At 37.4% G+C, this 19,069-nt stretch overlaps 1 protein-coding gene across 1 annotated transcript in view; it reads left to right on the top strand.

Annotated features, from left to right (window-relative positions):
- Nucleotides 1-19,069, top strand: part of VWA8 (von Willebrand factor A domain containing 8) — a 316,757-nt gene that overhangs the window by 45,118 nt on the left and 252,570 nt on the right. Inside the window, exons 5-9 of the mRNA XM_069467672.1 lie at nt 1,835-2,002; nt 6,059-6,223; nt 6,595-6,644; nt 7,381-7,489; nt 9,500-9,604. Of these exons, the coding sequence (XP_069323773.1) occupies nt 1,835-2,002; nt 6,059-6,223; nt 6,595-6,644; nt 7,381-7,489; nt 9,500-9,604 (597 nt within the window). The remainder of the gene's footprint in view (nt 1-1,834; nt 2,003-6,058; nt 6,224-6,594; nt 6,645-7,380; nt 7,490-9,499; nt 9,605-19,069) is intronic.

Raw genomic sequence — 19,069 nt, 5'->3', positions numbered from 1 at the left:
TACAATAGTATAAAGACACTTGAAATAAACTAAGCTCTACTATACAGTGTAAAATCAACAGTTTATTAAAAGAAGACAGTATGTAAGATTGATTAAGCAATGCCTCTTTTCTCTTCCACAGTTAGAAAATGTGTAGCTTTGCTACTGCAGGAATTTCTTCGGATATAAATCTTAACAAATAGAGATATGTATTTCCCCCCATCAAACAATCGGATCTTTTTTGGGCTAATTACTGTAGGGAAAATTAAATTTTAAGCAAAGGGGTCAGTATAAGTTGAGACAGATTTTCTGGTAAGCATTATGGTATGTATATGTGTAGGAGGTCATAGCCAGTTCATTGTCACAAGAATACCACATGTGATGCAACTAATGTCAAGACATAATGTTGGAGAGGTAGGTAGATGCCAAACTGTGATAGGCTTATATGCCAAATTAAAAAGCTTGAACTACTAGGGAGGAGAGCTGAGAGATAAGGAGGGCCTGAAGTAGGGGAAGGGGAGAAAGGAATGAATTCAAGAAATATTAAGAAAGTTAAATGATCTGGACATAGTGATAAATTAAACGTAGGAAGTAAGATAGGAATCAAGGGTCTGGGCATGGATGAATGGTACTCCCACCTAAAATAGAAAGTAGAAGAGAAGCAGGTTTTAGGGGAAAATAGGATATGTTCAGTGTTGTATGGGGGAGCCCGAGGTGCTTATGGGGTCTGGTTAGAGACATCCAAGTGATGGGACTGCATAGTTCTAAAGCTTGGGAGAGTGTGAGTTTAGGGGGTCATTAGCATAAAGGTGATGGTTGGAACTATGTGATTGAATAAGATTTCTCAGGAAGGACCTTCTAGAGTAAGAAGAGCTGTGGGTTAAGGATGTAATTCTGGGCATCACCTATATTTAATGGACAGGCAGAAAAGGAGAAACGGTTTTTCTAAGAGAATGCAGCATCATGGAAACCAGAGAAGACTTTTTAAGGAGGGAGTGAGAATATAAATTGAACACCATTAATCTTTTTTCTGTTGTTGAATGCCTCAGGAGAAACATGACTGAGGTTTTCCTTTTTAAATAGATTTTCAGGGATTTTGACCGAAAAGTAGTTTTTTTCTATGTTGTTCAGGACCTATCAGTTAAAGGAGAATATTTTTTCACATCTTTAGTGATTTTTTTTTTTATTATAGTTTTCTGTCTCTTATCACTTGGGTTTACTTTATTTTCCATTTTTCTCCATTAATAATTTTCTTAAAATTTATTGGAAGACTTTTAGTACTGGTTAAGTCAGTCTGGTATAGGCCAGTGTAAAACTTGACTCTTTTTCTGTTTTGCTAAGTGTGTAATGCTGTCAGCATCAAGCATCACACTAAACCTGAATTAATTTTGATGATGACTCATGTTTACAAACCTTACAGTTTCCAAGCCTTCTCACCTAGCTTATTTGATCCTCACAAGAAGCTTGTGGGATACATAGGGCAGATTGCTATCTTCATTTCTCTTTTTCAACTATAGAATGTGTTGTCTTGTTTAATTATGTTACTTGCTCATAGATAGCTGTTAGTTTTCGATTTCACTGGGTATATAATCTAAAATGTTGAAGTTGAAAGGAACCTTAGAGGTCTTCTTTTCCAGTCTCTTTATTTTACACATGAGTGAATAGGCCCAAAGAGGTAAAATCACTTGGTTAAGATAATATAGGCAAAGAAAGCAAAACAAGATCTGGAACCCAGCTCTCTTGATTCCCGGTCCCTATAACAAGAACCGCAAGTTTAATTTGCATTGTAAGTAAAATTAGGTCAGGCTCTGCAACTTCGATATTCTCATTTTGCTTTTGTGTTTCTTGGAAATAGTGTGCAGTTCGTGCAGCCACAGAAGGCAGAACTCTCATTTTGGAAGGCTTGGAAAAGGCGGAGAGGAATGTTCTGCCTGTTTTGAACAACCTGCTGGAAAATAGGGAGATGCAGCTTGAAGATGGACGCTTCCTGATGTCTGCTGAACGTTACGACAAACTTCTCCAAGTAAGAGAAGAAAAATTGGCTGCCTTATCTTTGTTGTCAAGCCGTAGTGCCATTTTGTTGTGTAAGACATGGTTCTATTGGAATCAGGACAGATGTTCAGAAGGCCCTTATCTTTGTAAAATTGCTGACGTAAAGTCATGAGTTTGGAGTTGTACAAGGCTTTTCTGTTTTCAGACAATGTCAGAACACTTCCCAGATTCTTACTGTCTTTTTTGGTCAGTCTAATAACTATTCTCTCTTTCCCACTTTTTTTCCTTTTGTCTTTCTTCTTATCTCCTTCTTGTCCCCTTCTCTTCCTTTTCTCAACAACTATTTACTAAAAGCCTAATGACTTCTAAACAGCACTGGGCACCAGCGATACCAACTGAATAAAGTTCAGTTCTTAACCTCAGAACACTAAAAGTCCAGTAGGTATTGACAGAAACAAATAAAATATTTAAAAGATACACTGATGATCCAAGCCACCAGCATCTTATGCCTGCATTGCTGTAAGAACCTTCTAATTGTACTTCCTGTTTCCATCTTTGCTTCCCAACACTGTTATCAACACAGGAGTCAATGATTGTTTTAAGATATGCATCAGGTTGGGACACTCCTGTACACTAACCCCAACTGCTCCAGCGCCTTGTAAGATCTGGGGCCTCACTACCTCTTGCCTTATCTCCTATCCTCCTCCCCTATTACTCTGCTCCAGCTACTCTACCTTAAACATACTAGGTGGGCATTCTACCTTCTAGTCTTTGCACAGGTCCTTCCCTTTTGCTGGACCCATTTTCTCCCAGATATCTGCTTGGCTTCTCCTGTCTGTAACTTCTTCAAGTCTTTGCTCAAATGTTACACTATCAATAAAGCCTGTTCTGACCCTCCTATTTAAAATTGCTGTCTGCCCTCTGCCTCTGTACTCCCTTGCCCTGCTGTATTTTTTTTTCCATGTTGTCTTCTAACATCCTATTTAATTATATTTTTAGTTCATTATCTGCCTTCCTTTACTAGAATATAAGTTTCACAAGGGAAGGGATTTGGGTCACTGAAGTTACCTCAAGCTCCTAGAACAATGCCTGGCACATGGTTGGTACTCAGTAACTATTTGTTGAATGAATTAATAAGTGCAATGAAATGATTAAATGCTGTGATACATGCGCATATAAAGAAGGCAGCAACTAAGTAATGTGGGGCTCTTCAGAGGCTTGGGAGATGGGATCATGTAATATCACAGATGACCAGAAGACAGTTGGCCTTGTTGATTCAGCTCAAGCTGCACCACACTGGGAGCTCTTTGTGGCTAACCCAGCCTTCTGTGACTGATGCTCTTCCTCTACATCCTAGGACCTACAGTCTCTCTCACACCTGTTCTGTAGTGATACAAATGTGCTAATCTTACTCAGTTTATTAGTTCATTGCAGATTGCTCAGGAGCAGGATCTGTGTCTTATACTTCTTGATCTTGCTCCCAGGGTGCTAACACAAGCCCAGAACATACTAGGCCCTAAATAATAGGTGTTGACGTCAGAGGATCTGGTTGAACTGATGCTCCATGGCTGGCAGGGCCAGGGGCATCTTTTTCTGATTCCTGCTGTATGAGTCTGTTTCTCTGTAACTCATCTTGCAACCCTTTTAGCAGTGTGTTTCTTTACTGTTTATGGTAGTTTCTAGATGGTATTTTTATTGTGCAGTATAAATCATTTTCTTCTGGCTCTATCTATAGATCATCCCATTCTAAGATAATTAAAAGGAGATAATATAGAATTTTAACCAATAAGAGAAAGTTAAATTCATTTATTCGTATTGTTATGGTTAATTTGCTGAAATGAAAGCTATTTTTATTATTTATTTTTAAAAGTAGGTGGATACTATGCAGAACATTTTCTCTTTAGATACTTTCTAATTGCAAAGAACTGTTTGTTTCTAGAGATTATATTAGTATTCACCATTTCTAATAAATGACTTGGAAAAAAACACTCAGAATATGGAATCATTTTTTTAAAAGTATAGGAGTTACTTCACAACAAAAATTTGATATATTCTTTATTTTTATAGTGGAATTCTTTGCAAAGTTATTGACTGTATTACTGTAGAAAAGAATTCAGGATATGGGGGTCAAAAGGATTTTAGTACATAAGGAATTGCTTACATTATTGAGAAGAATCTACTATGTTTTTTTCCCCAAAGTAAATATCGGAATAAATACATGTTTATTGGTAAATGTTATTTCTGTATTCATAGAATCTGTCCCATGAGAACTTCAGAGAATAGAGACAAGATCCCTTCACAAAACACTACCATTTTAAGATAATTTCTGTGGTAAAAAGATTCCAACACTGTAATTTAAGTCCCACTTATTTCTAGCTAAATTCAATATTTTAAGTTTTAATATCTCAAAAATGTTATTGGTTTCACAGCAGTGATTATAGTAGAATTTTGTTATTATGGAAACAGATACAATCAGTTTGTATGAACTTTATATTCTGATTATCATTTTTGGGTGAATGAAAAATAGAAATATTTAGCTTTCTGAAGATTGTACTCTTGGTTTCTCAGGGCTAGATCTAAACTTTCATTTTCTAGTGTATGTGACGTAGTGTCATGGTGTCAGTCTGTGAATTAAATGTATGATTTGTGATTTTGGTTCACACCAAAATATGATTGAAATAATTATTTATTATTTTTAAAATTTATACAATCAGTCAACAAACATTTGTCCTATCATGTTTTTAGAGGTAAAAAGTACTCTCAAGAGTTTGGATCTAGCATGAGACAGTCATGTTTAGAAGTAAATGCACAAATGTATAATGATAGAAGCTTGCGGAGGATACAATGAAGGGTGCAAAAGTGAGTCTATTAAGGGAGGGGTTCAGAAAAGGCCTCATTTTTATGAAGGTGTTTGTGCTGAGCTTTGAATGACACTTGTGTTTATTCTGTGCAAAGTGGAAAGGGTGTTCCAAGCAGAAGGAGCAATGTTGGCAAAGCAGCATCATGTGTTTGGATGGCTGAAGTTATGAGATAGGCTGGAGCACAGTCATGGAAGACGGATCAAGCGGATGGGTGTGTACTGGTTGCTGAGACAGGGAGAGTCAAGTAGGACTCCTGCCAGGAAAGGCCATGAGTGCCCCATTAAGAGTTTCTACATTACATGGGCTATGACCTCTGAAGATTGCGGCATTTAACATGTGCCTGCTGTGGGCCAGTTGCTTTCACATACATTCTCACATTTAGTTTTCATAGCAGTCATAATAATGTAGGTGATGATATTTCCACTTTCTAGATGAGAAGGCTTGAGGCTCCAAAGGTATAATGACATGCCTTTGGTCATTTAGAGTGTGCCTCAAGCAACTGAGCCAGGATTTCTGACTCCAAAACCTATACTGCTGCCGTTCTCTCGGCTCCACCATATACTGGTTGCAGGATCATGGGCAAATTATGAGTCCTTTGAACTTAAGTTTGTTCATTCATATTAAAAGGAGATTAGGTGTCTATTTGGATTCTGGTGAAAGTTAAATGAGAAAAATCCATGGAATGTTCTTGTCATGTAGTAAGTTTTCATAATGTGTTAGTTATTAAATAGTTAATAATGTGCCTTGCTAGAAATATACCCACAAACATAATTACCTATTGAAGGTCCATGGGCAATCCACTCTGCTGGTGATCTGCCCCTCTAGGACCACCTTTTCTTTTTACAGCCCCTAGTGGTAAAAAATCCTGCTGCAGAGGGCACCATCCAAGGTAGTGGAGATACTCTAGTTGTATATTTTCCTTACTTTTCTGACTCTATATTCCTCTGTGTTAATGACTAACACTTGGAGATCTGACCCAGGTCTCCTTTGTTCCTTAGGGAGTTAGCTGCTTTTCTTTTCAAACACCATTCTTCATGTTCTGAGCCTATCCCGACATCCTGATCCTGATTTCCTTTGCTCTCCTCCTTGACAGTTTGGTTTTGAGAATGTTCTCAGATAGTTATCTCAACAGTCAGAGCCTAATTTCCTTGGCCTGGCAGCTCTTTCAGTTGTAATCTGTATCATTTATGCCATTTTTTTGGGGGGGGGGTCTCTAACTTTTATAGGATTATACCAAAACAGAGTTGGATGCTTGGAAGATTGTCCGAGTCAGTGAAGATTTCCGAGTGATCGCCTTGGGATTGCCAGTGCCGAGGTATTCTGGGAATCCATTAGACCCCCCTCTCCGTTCTCGATTTCAAGCCAGAGATATTTATTATCTACCCTTCAAGGTAAGTATGACCAAGGATAATCAATTTTTTTAAGTAGTTTTTCTATTTATAACAAGAAATTCAATTCCATAAAAATGTTACTATATTTTTAGATGTCTTCCTCAGAAGCTAATGGAAAGAAAAAAAAAAATAGAGGGTAAAGAAAATCTCTGGAAACTAGGAGAAAAATTATTGTGCCATGATTTGTCTGAAGGATTTTTTTTAAAGGCCAACTTTTCTTTTAGAGAATGAAATGATCAAGAAATGACTTTTTGCTATTAATTACTTAATGTCTGCTTAATTTCAAAGGTTAGATTGTGTCTAGAAAACATTTACATTTAATCAATTACAATTCTTATTAATTGATTTGATGTGTTTCTATGTTATTTCAGGACCAACTTAAACTATTATATTCAGTTGGAGCTAATGTTTCTGCTGAGAGGTAAGTATATTTTTATAAATTTCTGGACATTTAACATTGAATTTATTTTGCCAGTTCATTGATTGATTCATTCGTTCAATAACTATTCTTTGAAGAATTTTTCAGTGTTAGGAGATTTAGTTAAGTGCTGGTGATAAAATTAATAAGCTATCATCTTTGACGGCAAAAAAACTCATCATCTAGTAGAGTTGAAAGATTTCTGAATAGCTTAGTTTAACATAGTATAATAAATGCCATAATTTTAAAATATTGGGGCTATTGGTGGTTGAGACTTTGTAAGGGTTTCACAAAGGCATTGGTGTTTGCAATGGGTCCTAAAGAATGGGTAGGCTTTTGCCAGATAGAGAACGGATCAAAGAATTCTAAGAGATTTGTTTTTAAAACATGGGATGTGAGAGTTTATGCCTTGTTCTTAGGGCTATAAAAAGCTCCTGGTGGCTAGAGTTTAAGTTTGGGATTGAGAAAGGCTGGAGTTGAGGCTGGCAGGGCAGATTTGGGCGAGGTTGTGAAAAACCTCACATATTGTGATGGATATAGGAAATATATCCATGTATCTAGTCAGCATCTAACTTTTAAATGCAGTATTATGATATGGAGCCATTGTTCTTTGAGAAGAGAACAGATCATCTTTTTAGATTAATTAAACTGGCCCAGCTATTTTACATTTAACAGACTTACCCATTTTGTTTTTTAAAAACTATTAAAATAAAATTTAATATCATTTTTCTCCCCCTAGAGTTTCTCAACTCTTGTCCTTTGCCACAACTCTCTGTTCCCAAGAATCATCTACTCTTGGACTTCCAGATTTTCCTTTAGATAGTTTACCGGATGCAGTTCAAATCCTGGTACGTATAAAATAAATTAATAACTGATATACCCAAATGTAGCAAAAGGAAATTTGAAAGTTATTTATTGGGTATTAAGCACTTCAGTTTGCCTTGTCACATTGCTATATAAATATTGCAAGGCCTGAGATTAATTTGTGGTACATTGCAGTAAACAGAGACCAAGGACATGTCCTAAGCCCCTAAAGAACCTTATAGCTTTGGAGTAGGAGGTAGACATGCAATCTCAGTAAAAGTTCCACAGAGGGAAGGAAGACTTCAGCCTAATCAAGTAAGAGGTGTGCTGCAGGATGAGTTAGGCCTCAGAGCTGTCCCAGCCTGAGGCGGGGGAGCTGGGACTTTCATGCTCTAGCACCTGTCTGTCACTGGGTTATGGTCATCTTCAGACACAAATTCCCAGGCACTAGTGGCTCTCCCAGCATGTAAGCAAAGCTGGCTCCTAGAGCCCAAGGGCACTATTTTTAAAAAGTCCTGCAGCACCTGGCTGTTGGGAAGGGGAAGCTGAGAGGCACACAGAAAGAATGTAAACAGATCTGAGAGAATTTGGTAGGATAGAGACATTGTCCACTACAGTTTCACAGTGGGCATGGCAGTTGTGTCTGGAGTGATTGAAAGGCCTTCCAGGCAGAGGGCAAAGCATGGACAAAGGTGTTCAATCGCGAAAGAGCCTGGTATGTTTGGAGAATGGGAGTATGTTTTATCCCTAGAACAAGTGTGTGTGGTGGAGGGAGAGGTTAGAACCCTGTTGTGAAATGTTTTTCATGGTGAGTGAAGATGCCTGGATTTTATGATGTGGGAGAAGTGGCTAATCAGACATTATGAAGTAGGTGGGGTATGAAGTAATCAGATTTATGTTTGAGGACGACACCCTTGTTGACAGTGAGGAGGGCTGGAGAGAACCTGGATGCATAGGGAACAAATAAGCTGTTGTAAGACTCAATGAGACCCTGCTGCAGAGGGCACCATCCAAGGTAGTAGAGACATTGTCTTAGGCAAGAGACGTTTATTTTCAAATACTTACTTGTGTGTGTTTGTTCATTCATTTATTTATGTTTCCTGTGAGTCAGGGAGTTAGGTATTGTTTACATTGTTCTATACATCCAGGATGGTATTTCTTCTCCTGTTTATCAAATCTTGTACTTTTTATTGTTTTTGCTTAGAACTTTTTATTCTGAAAATTCTCAAATCTAAAAAAGTTCAAAAATAGTAAAACAAACACCCATAATCCCTTCACCTAGGATCAGCCATTGTTAATATATCGCCACATTTGCTTGCTTGCACTCTCTCCTTTTCTTTTCTTTTTTACCTGAACCATTTAAAAGTAAATTGCAGTCATTACTCTTAAATACTTCAGTATGCAACTTCAAAGAATTAGGACATTCTTCTGTAAAACAAGAACACTGTTATCATACTCTGTACCATATTAATAGTAATTCTATAATAGCATCTAATAGTTCATACTGAAATTTCCTTAATTGTTTCTGTCAATAAACTTTAAAGTGGGGTGAACAGAACTGAGAGTGCAATTTGATTTCAGGGAAGGATTTGAGGATAACAAACACTTTCTAAATTTAGTGAGGTGACTGTGGATGAGATAAACTCTAATTAGGAACAAAGAAGGATGAAGTACTTTGGAATGAATAGGGAAGGGAAATGTGTTCAGTTTCAAGTGGGAGTCTATGGGATATTCATATAATCATGTGTAATAGACAATTGAGAGTTCAGGTCTACAGCTTAAGAAAGAGGTCAGGACTAGATACAGAAGCATGGGAGCCATCAACACAGATGACAGATGCAAGATGGGAGTGGGTAAGCTTACCTAGGAAAGGGATATGGGACAGGAAGAGAAGAGGAAATAATGAACAGTTGCTTTTGTAGACTTCTAGAACATACCAGAAACCTATTGGCTATTTTTATAAGGCAATTTCAATGCCATATGTACATTTCAGATAAATTTTCTGTGGTTATTTTATATGTTGCTCATTCCTATATATGTTTGCTCCTAAATAGGATTCCTTTCCTATGATGTCAATCAAGCGTGCAATCCAGTGGCTTTATCCATACACTATTTTACTAGGGCATGAAGGGAAGATGGCTGTGGAAGGTGTTTTAAAAGTAAGTATCCAGGCCGGGCGCGGTGGCTCATGCCTATAATCCTAGCGGTCTGGGAGGCCGAGGTGGGAGGATCGTTTGAGCTCAGGAGTTCGAGACCAGCCTGAGCAAGAGCGAGATCCCATCTCTACTAAAAATAGAAAGAAATTATATGGACAGCTAAAAATATATATAGAAAAAATTAGCCGGGCATGGTGATGCATGCTTGTAGTCCCAGCTACTCGGGAGGCTGAGACAGGAGGATCCCTAGAGCTCAGGAGTTTGAGGTTGCTGTGAGCTAGGCTGATGCCATGACACTCACTCTAGCCTGGGCAACAGAGAGAGACTCTGTCTCAAAAAAAAAAAAAAAAAAAATTAAGTATCTGCTTCCTTTTCTTTCCTTTTCCCATTTGCTTTCCCCTTTCCCTTCCTTCCCTTCTTTTCCAGGAGTGGAGGGATTGGCATGCCAGTAACGAGAAAGCACTGATGGGAAGGCAGTAAGCATTGAGAGGCTGGTGTGGTGGGGAGATTGTTTACAAAGAACAAAGAAGTTGTTGAGGATAATAAGAGCCATGTTTCTCACTGTTGGAGAAGGGATTTATAAATTTATAAACATGGAAACAGGGGAGGCAAGGAAGAACCCTTGGTGTTGGATTGGAATTGGTGATGTCATTATGAATCATGTTTTCTTTTTCAATATATATGAACAGGCAGATATAGTAGTAGATATAGATAGTATATATGTATACACATACATATTTTCTAGGTGTCCCCTGAGAAAGCCTAAAAACTATGATGCCCCAATAGCAATGATCAGACCAAGTGCCTGGACTTTGATTTGTAAATACATTGCTCTCCTAAAAGGAATCAGGACTCCTTGGAAGTAAGGCTGACTCAAGGATCAGGCCAGGGAACACAGAAGATGAGCCTGAACCATCTTATTGTGCCAGAAAAAAAGAAAATGCTTAACAAATGATGTTATCATATCAAAATGATAGAGGAGCCAACTTGATGGCTGAAACCTGGGACAACTTGAACATAAAAATAAATAATTATTGTAATTGATTATAACCCATTGCATAAACTAGGAATCTATAAGTCCATACTGATATAAATGAATAAAAACATGGAGGAGAATGAAAAATCTCTTCCTTAGTGTGAAATGCTTGCTAATAAATGTAGAAGGAATTCTATAAGTAGAATTATATAAGTAGGTCATCATTTGGTAACTATCAGTGGTGGTTGATTTAGTCAGGTGTCATCAAAGAATGTTAAAGCTGGCAGATAGAGCTTCCACGAGGAACAGGATATTAGCATAATCTATGATTATCTCCCCTCCAAATATTCAGTTGACCACATATTTTGTGGTATTTTTACAATAAATACCAACTTGATGAGGTGGGACAAATCAGCATTGTATGCGTCCGAGTCTTTTGCTGAGAAGAGTATTATATCTGGGGAATTTGTGCTGAGAATTTATGCCATGAGTTTGGCTGCGAGGAAATATTGTATAGACCTAGGTTGAGGGCCATCCTACAGAATAATAGGCTTATATTCTTTAAAATCATTCAGTCAATGACAAGTGAGGAAAATCTGAAGAAATGTTCCAAGTTGAAGGAGACGGAAGAAATATGATAGCTAAATGCATCATATGTTCTTGCATTGGATCCTGGACCAGATGGGAACAAATGACATTGTTGGCATAGTTGGTAAAACTTGAATTAGTCTGTAAGATTGGAAAGTAGTGTTGTATTAAATTGATTTCCTGATTTGGAGGCTTATATGGTGATGACATTGGCTAGAGTTCTTGTTTTCAGGAAATATGAACCGGAATGTTTAGGGTTGGAGGGGCATCGTATCTGCAGCCTGCTTAAAGTGGTCAGAAAAAGATCAATGATAAAATGTGTTTGTGGGTGGACGGGGAATAGGAGGGAGGGAAAAAATATGCTAAAATGTTAACTATTGTGACATCTAGATGAAAGCAAAATAGAAGTTCTTTGTACAAATATGTCCTGTAACTTTCCTATAAATTTGAAATTATTTCAAAATCAAAAATTTTAATAAGTAAATATCCAATGTAGCTCATTTAAAAATAAAAATTTTAAAAGCAAATATGCAATGTAATATTAAGTTAAAATTTATCTGTCTATAACTTAAATTATTGACTTGAAAAGCAAGTATGCTTTATAAAACTATGGAAATTGCTACAAGAGCTATCATTTAAACCAATGAAGTTCTCACTTTTTTGTCATAAGTGCCTTATAATACATGGCCATGATTTTCTTTTAAAATACATGCAGCATAATTTACTCATTGTATAGTTAACATTGTGTTTTCTAAAAGGCCAATCATACTATGTGGTGTTTTAAAACTATGTATTTAAAAGTATTCACCCTTGGTAGAGATTTATTGGCTCACCCAAATTAGTTCCTTTTTATGAAAGAGACAGTTTTTGTTTTTCTTTTACAGTTTGGTTCAAGGTACAGATTTCTAAGAAGTAGGTAGAATGAGAACACTAAACTGTTGCGCTTTGTTTAAAGGACCTTCATTTTCTGGAGGCCAGGATTTGACAGCTTAAGCATATGGGATGATACTTGTTTCTCCCTTATGCTCAAATCTATAGAGTCTTTGGGAGTACAGAAATACTCTCTGTGAATCGATTAATAATGAGAAGAACTCAAAAGAGTAGAACATTACATTCTAATTATTTCAGTCTGATTATTTCTAGATCATTTAGCCAAAGAGCCCAAAGAAACAATATTTTCATTGACTGGCAATGTGAATAATAATAATAAAAAAGTAGTAAAAATTTGTTTCTGAGACATGATGAGAAGTGTAGTTAGGGACAGAATCTAAAAGAAAAATGTAAAGAAACAAGGGGAAAATAATGGTCAATAATGACCATGTAGAAGAGACAGCAGAGAATAGAAGCAGGAAATAGCAGCCACTGATGAAAGAGGAGGTCTTCTCTGTGTGTGGGTAGGGGGAGAGGGAGAGAGGTAAGGAAGAGGAGGAGGAGGAGGAACAGTAGCAGGAAAGGAAGGAAGAGAAGGAGGAGGAAGAGTAGCAGGAAAGGAAGGAAGAAGAGGAGGAGGAACAGGGAAGATATTAAGAACTATTTTGAAATGGGGAAATTAATTCATAGTGTCAAGGAATTAGGAAGCTACCATCTTCTTAGAACTGGAAGTTATCTTTGATTTAATCAACATCTGGGCTATATTTGCATTGGTTGTTAAAGCAGAGCACTTAGTATTTAAGATCAAAGGCTGTGATTCCAGATGAGCTTCTTCAGTGCCCCTCAGCACAATGCGCAGTACCTTGGGAACAAGGGCACATACTCAGGGAGGAAAAAACTGATAAAAGGAAACAATGTAAAGCATGTGGGATTTTTTTGGTGACACAACTGAGAGAAAATATTCAGTGTCTAGATAAATCAGTTATGAGCAAAGGTCTTTACAAAGAAACTTTGATATGTTTCTGGTTTTCAGTTTCAAAACTAATCATACAAATTGTATAAACTTATAGAATACCTTTAAAGAGTTGTATTTTTTGAACAAAGTAGCTAGTGTTGCTTAATTTTCTTGGCCTTTATTTTGACCTTCATAATTAAGGAGAGCATAAAAAAATCATTAAGGGTTCATATTATCAACAGAAATTATTTGAAATTTGATTGTAGAGCTTTTAAAAAAGGTAAAAGCAATTGGTATTACTGAGATGAGAAAGAGTGTGTCTAACTTCTTGATTATATAAAGAGCTCATTAGAACAGTTCTAACTCAGTAGATAGTGAAGTGGGAGGGCTTAGGTTTATTTGTCTGAACCTAATGAAAAACTTTCTTTTTGTGAAATCATTACACACTGATATATACAAGCCTATCAGAATCTTAAATATCTTTCCTTAAGAGTGGAACAGTCTACTCATTGGTACAATTCTTTGTGATTTATTCTGGGGCAGTCTTTGTGGCCTGTTTGTTATTCTAAGTTTCTACGTTTTCCTCAAAGCATTATCTTAAGCTGATGTTTACAGATGAACAAAATATCATATATCCTCAAATAATTTTGAACAAGAGAGGTGAAAATTAAGGAAATATTGTTGAATTTGGAAAAAATGTTTAAGGCATAGAAATATCTATTATAATAGCAAATTAAGAAGGTTACATATGTGTATACAGGAACTTTGATAAATGATAATTATTTTCTCTCCTAGATTGTCATAGAAATTAGTGAATAGTTGTATTTGAATTAGATATCTATTTGACTTGTAATGTAATCACTTGATTAGACTGTCTTTTTAAGGAAAAATTATTACTCACAGAAAATGCTGTCAGCTAAAATTCAGAACACCTTTTTTCTGAACAAGCTATAAAAATGGCTGGAATGACTTTCGTTCCCCAGATGGTACTCATCATGTGATGCTCATTCTCTAAAAACATGTTTCTGTAATCATAAAATCACTTCTAGCTTTTAGTTAAGGATGTCTTAAATAAAATATTCTCATTCTAAATCTCCTGTGCTTTGAGAATGGTATGCTTTGTCACAGTTTAGTAACAAGTACATCCAGGCTTCTAGTAGCATGCCTTGGCTCTTGGGCCTGTTAAATTAGTAAGTTCTGTTGATGGTTTAGAAAGGATATGCAGCCACTTATCCATTGATAATATAATCTGAGCCAGAGTTTTTGCTAAGAAAGCTGAAAGCATCTTGCATTTAGTGTTTTCATTCAGTTTAACAAACACTGAGCATTCATTATTTGGCAAGTGATGACATGCATGCAGAAATGTAGGGATACAAAATGGATACAGTCTGATCTCTACTTTAGAGGAACCTACAGTCAATGTCTGAGGAGCATCAGATGTTCTAATAAATAACCATTTTAATATAATGATTTTATAGCAGTCTAGCATAATGGTGAATTGCTATGGTCAAAGCAATAGCAACCTGGAGTAGGTCAGTGAAATAGGAATTAAGTGGATATGAGAAATGTTTCAGAGGTGGGATGACAGATGTTACTAGCTGATGAAATATAAGGTGAGTTGAGAGGCTATGAGAAAAAGTGAGAAATCAAGAATTTCCATGAATCCTAGCTTGGGCAAGTGAGTAAATAGAGATTCTGTTAACTAGCATGAGAAAGTGGAGAGAAGGAACAGATTTGGGGTAGGGGCTAAATAATTCCATACAGTGGGATCCTTTTGAATTTGAGGTTTCTAATTTTGTCTATCAGACTTGAATACATAGATCTGGTTCTAGAGGTATTTTGATATTAAAGATAATTACTTGGGGAGTCATTAATATACAGGTATTAGTTGAATTCATGGGGATGGATGAAAGAACCTAATGGGAGCAAGTTTAATTTGAAGAAAAACTGGCTGAAGACTGAACATTTAAGGATTGGATAGTGAGAAAGACCTTCAAATTAGGCAGAAGAAGAGCAGTTAGAGAGATAGAAGTAGAATAGCAGAGAGTATTCTAATGGCGCATTGGGAACAACTGTTTCAAGGGTAAAGCAGAAGTCGCCAGGAGGCCCGCAAGGTGGATGAGCTCCAGATACAGCACCACCAGCCCACAGCCTCCAGGATTCAGACTCCTGTGGAACACGCTGGCAACACGTTCCTGACTGCCCTCTACCGCAGCCACATTCCTGACAGGCAGTGGGTTGGGAAGCACCAGTGGCCTCGGGCCATAACATTGTAAGCGAAGCAGAGCATGATCCAGTGCCTGGAGATCGAGGTAGAGAACCACTACTGGCTGAGCGTGCCGCCTACCTGATGGCCGAGCAGGAGTACCACGCGGTGCGCAGGGCGGAGGCCTTCGAGGCCATCAAGGTGGCCGGCACTTCCAAGTCGTCCCCGCATAGATTTCGTCTTGTAGGCCAGCTCAATTAACTCAATGTCACCAAAAAAAGGTCCTAACCCTGAACCGTCACCCCTCAATTTTATAGATCATGGGGCTGCACTGTCTTTACCTGGTCCTGGAACTGAAAAACTAGCTACGATAAAAATGTGAGCCTTTGGACTGGTTTTATTAAAACAAACTTGAGCATGGTGGGCTGTGTATTGAGTATCTGGGGCTATAAACTCCCCAATACTTAAAAGTCTAATCACTTTCCTATTTCTTGTTTCTGTAGCCTGATAGGAAGATAGGGATTTCTTGAGTCACAGATGATATAAAATGTATTTTGAAAGAAAGTTGCAATAAAGCTGCAAACTATGGTGGCAGGTGGGGAGAGGAAAGCAATAGCAACAGCTTCAAATGCTGCAGAGAAGTCTGGTTGCATGAAGACTTAGATTATTCACTCGAAATAGATTATTCATTCCATCTATCCTTCCATCCACTGAATTAGCCAGGCGATGTTATGCTGGAGATGTAGCAGTAAGCAAAACAGACAAGAGTTCCTACCTTCATGGAGTTTATTTTTTAGTGAAGGGTAATCACCAATCAATCAGGTAAGTAAATAAGCATATAGTGTGTCAGTTGAGGAATGGATGCCCTTACTGAGAAAATGACATTTGAATAAAGATCTGAAGGAGAGAAGTCCTGTGGGTAGAAAGCGTTTGAGACAGAGGGAATGACCAGTGTAAAAGCCCTGAAGCAGGAGCACACCTGGAGTATTTTAGGAACTGCAAAGGACAGGGTGAGGGGGCAGAGTGAGTGAAGAAGAGGTGTAAGAGATGAAGTCCGAAAGTGAGAGAGGTCAGATCACATAGTGCTCTGTAGGCCATAGAAAGGACTTCTGCTTTCAGTCTGAGTGAGATGAAGTGTTAATAGAAGGTTTTGAGGAATGTCTCATTTGAGGGATCATTTTAACAGGCTCGTTCTGGCTGCTGAGTAGTGAATAGACTATAAAGGGTAAAGGGGAAAGCAGGGTAAAACCAACTGGTAGATTGTTGCAGTAATCCAGTTGAGCGATTATGATGTCTTTGACCAGCTGTGAGGTTGGTAAGAAGTAGTTGGATTTGGGTTATATTTTGAAGGTAGAATCAATATGATCTGCTGAAGGATTGGATGCAGGGTTGAGGCAAAGCTTGAGATGATTTCAAGCTTTCTGAGCTAAGCAACTATAATGATGATGTTGGAGATAGAGAATATGGGAGAAAGATCAGACCTGAGTATTGGACATATTTAATTTGAGATGCCTATTAGCTGTCCAGGTGGAAATTTCAAGAGAACAGTTGTACATACAAGTCAGAAGTTCAGGAATGAGCTCTGGACTGGAAAGAGAAAATCGGGAGTCATGAACATATACATGCTTTGTAAAGTTATGAAACTGGATGAAATTATTTAAAGAGTGAATGCGGATAGAAAATACAAAAGGTTCACTCTTGAACTACCTTAATGTGTACTGGTCAGGAAGATGAAGAACTTGCAAAAAAGACTGAGGATGAAACAATGAAATAGGAAGAAAACTAGTTTATTTAATTTGGCAAATAGGATATTATTGGTGAACTTACTAAGATTAGCATCAGTAGAGTGGTGGGAATGTTAGCCAAAAAAATCAATGGGCTGAACAGTAAATTGGAGATGAAGAAGCTGAAACAGTGATTATATTAATATACTACTTGTAAAATAGGTTTGGTGGTGAACAGAAGCCAAAAAATGATGGGTCACTCAAGGATGATGTAGAATCAAGAAATGACTGTTTGTTTCTTGGAATGGGGGAGACAAACATTTTTATAGCTAGAAGGCACAAAAAATATGGTATGGCTGAGGTGGAAAAGGACATTTCCAGGGCACTATTGTGCCTTGGTTTGAAATGATGGAAGAACATACTTTCCACCCAGGAACTGGAATGGTGGAGCTACCATAATCTGAGATGAAGAAAGACTTCTGGTGACTTTCCATCTACTCCTACTTAAAGCAGAGGTCCTTTCTACTGAGACAGTGGGAAAAGAAGGATTGATGAAAATGTCAATGATTTTGAGGTTGAAGAAAAAAGAATTTCATTTCTTTGTTTATTGAACAAACCTTTACTGACCATTGACTATGTCCTATGTGTGATTCTAGGTTTGGGAGATTTGGAGTGAATGAAGTCGATACATTTGATATTGCCCTAATGGGGCTTACATTCTTGTAAGGAGTAGAGGAGTGTGTGTCTGAAGGCTCCCTTCTGAGTGGAGGAGGCAGCTAGATTGCCTGCAGAGAGAGGGCTAGATGGGCTCAGATTGACTCCTGAAGAGAGTAGTAATGGTTTGTATTAGTTATTGAGGGGCTTTGTGAAAAGAGCCCAGAAGAGCAACATTTTTGTCACATAACATGGATAGTATGGAGAATTTTATTTTCAGTGCTCAAGAACCTAGAAAAAGGTGTAAAAAATATAGAATTCTTATAGTTTCATGCCTTAGGTTTAAGTCTGTTATCTACCGTGAGTTGGTTTTTGTGAGAGGTGAAAGGTGTGGATCCTATTTCAGTCTTCTACATGTGGCTATCCAGTTTTCCCAAGACCATTTATTGAATACAGATTCTTTTCCCCAGTGTATGTTTTTGTCTGCTTTGTCAAAGATTAGATGGCTATATGAGGCTGGTTTTATATCTGGCTTCTCAGTTCTGTTCCATAGATCTATGTCTCTATTCTTGTGCCAGTATCATACTATTTTAATTACTATAGACTTGTAGTATAGTTTGAAGTCTGGTAAATTGATGCCTCCCATTTTATTCTTTTTGTCTAGGATTGCTTTTGCTATATGGGGTCTTCTCTGGTTCCATACAAAGTATAAAATTATTTTTTCTGTATCTGTGAAAAATGATGTTGGTATTTTAATAGGGATTGCATTGAATCTGTAGATCACTTTGGGTAGTATAGACATTTTAACAATGTTGATTCTGCCGACCCATGAGCATGGTATGGTTTTCCACCTGTTTATGTCTTCTGCTGTTTCCTTCCTCAGTGTTTCATAGTTCTCCGTGTAGAGGTCTTTTACCTCCTTAGTTAAATATATTCCTAGGTACTTTATTTTCTTTGTTGCTATTGTGAAGGATATTGAGTCTTTGATTTGGTTCTTAGGTTGACTGTTATTGGCGTATATGAATGACTCTGATTTGTGTGTATTGATTTTGTATCCTGAGACTGTAAGAATTCTGGAGAAAAACATTGGAAATACTCTTCTAGACATTGGCCTAGGCAAAGAATTTATGAGGAAGACCCCAAAGGCAATCACAACAACAGCAAAAATAAATAAACGGGACCTGATCAAATTAAAAAGCTGCTGCACAGCCAAAGAAACTGTCACGAGAGCAAACAGACAACCTACAGAATGGGAGAAAATTTTCGCATGCTACACATCCAATAAAGGGCTGATAACTAGATCTATTTAGAACTCAGGAAAATCAGCAAGAAAAAATCAAACAACCCTATCAAAAAGTGGGCAAAGGAAATGAACAGAAACTTTTCAAAAGAAGACAGAATAATGGCCAACAAACATATGAAAAAATACTCAACATCTCTAATCATTAGAGAAATGCAAATCAAAACCACAATGAAATATCACTTATCTCCAGTG

This window comes from Eulemur rufifrons, chromosome 4 (assembly GCF_041146395.1).
Source record: "Eulemur rufifrons isolate Redbay chromosome 4, OSU_ERuf_1, whole genome shotgun sequence".
NCBI classification, from domain to species: domain Eukaryota; kingdom Metazoa; phylum Chordata; class Mammalia; order Primates; family Lemuridae; genus Eulemur; species Eulemur rufifrons.
Note: the sequence above shows the minus strand (reverse complement) of the source record. Positions and strands in the feature narration are given on the sequence as shown.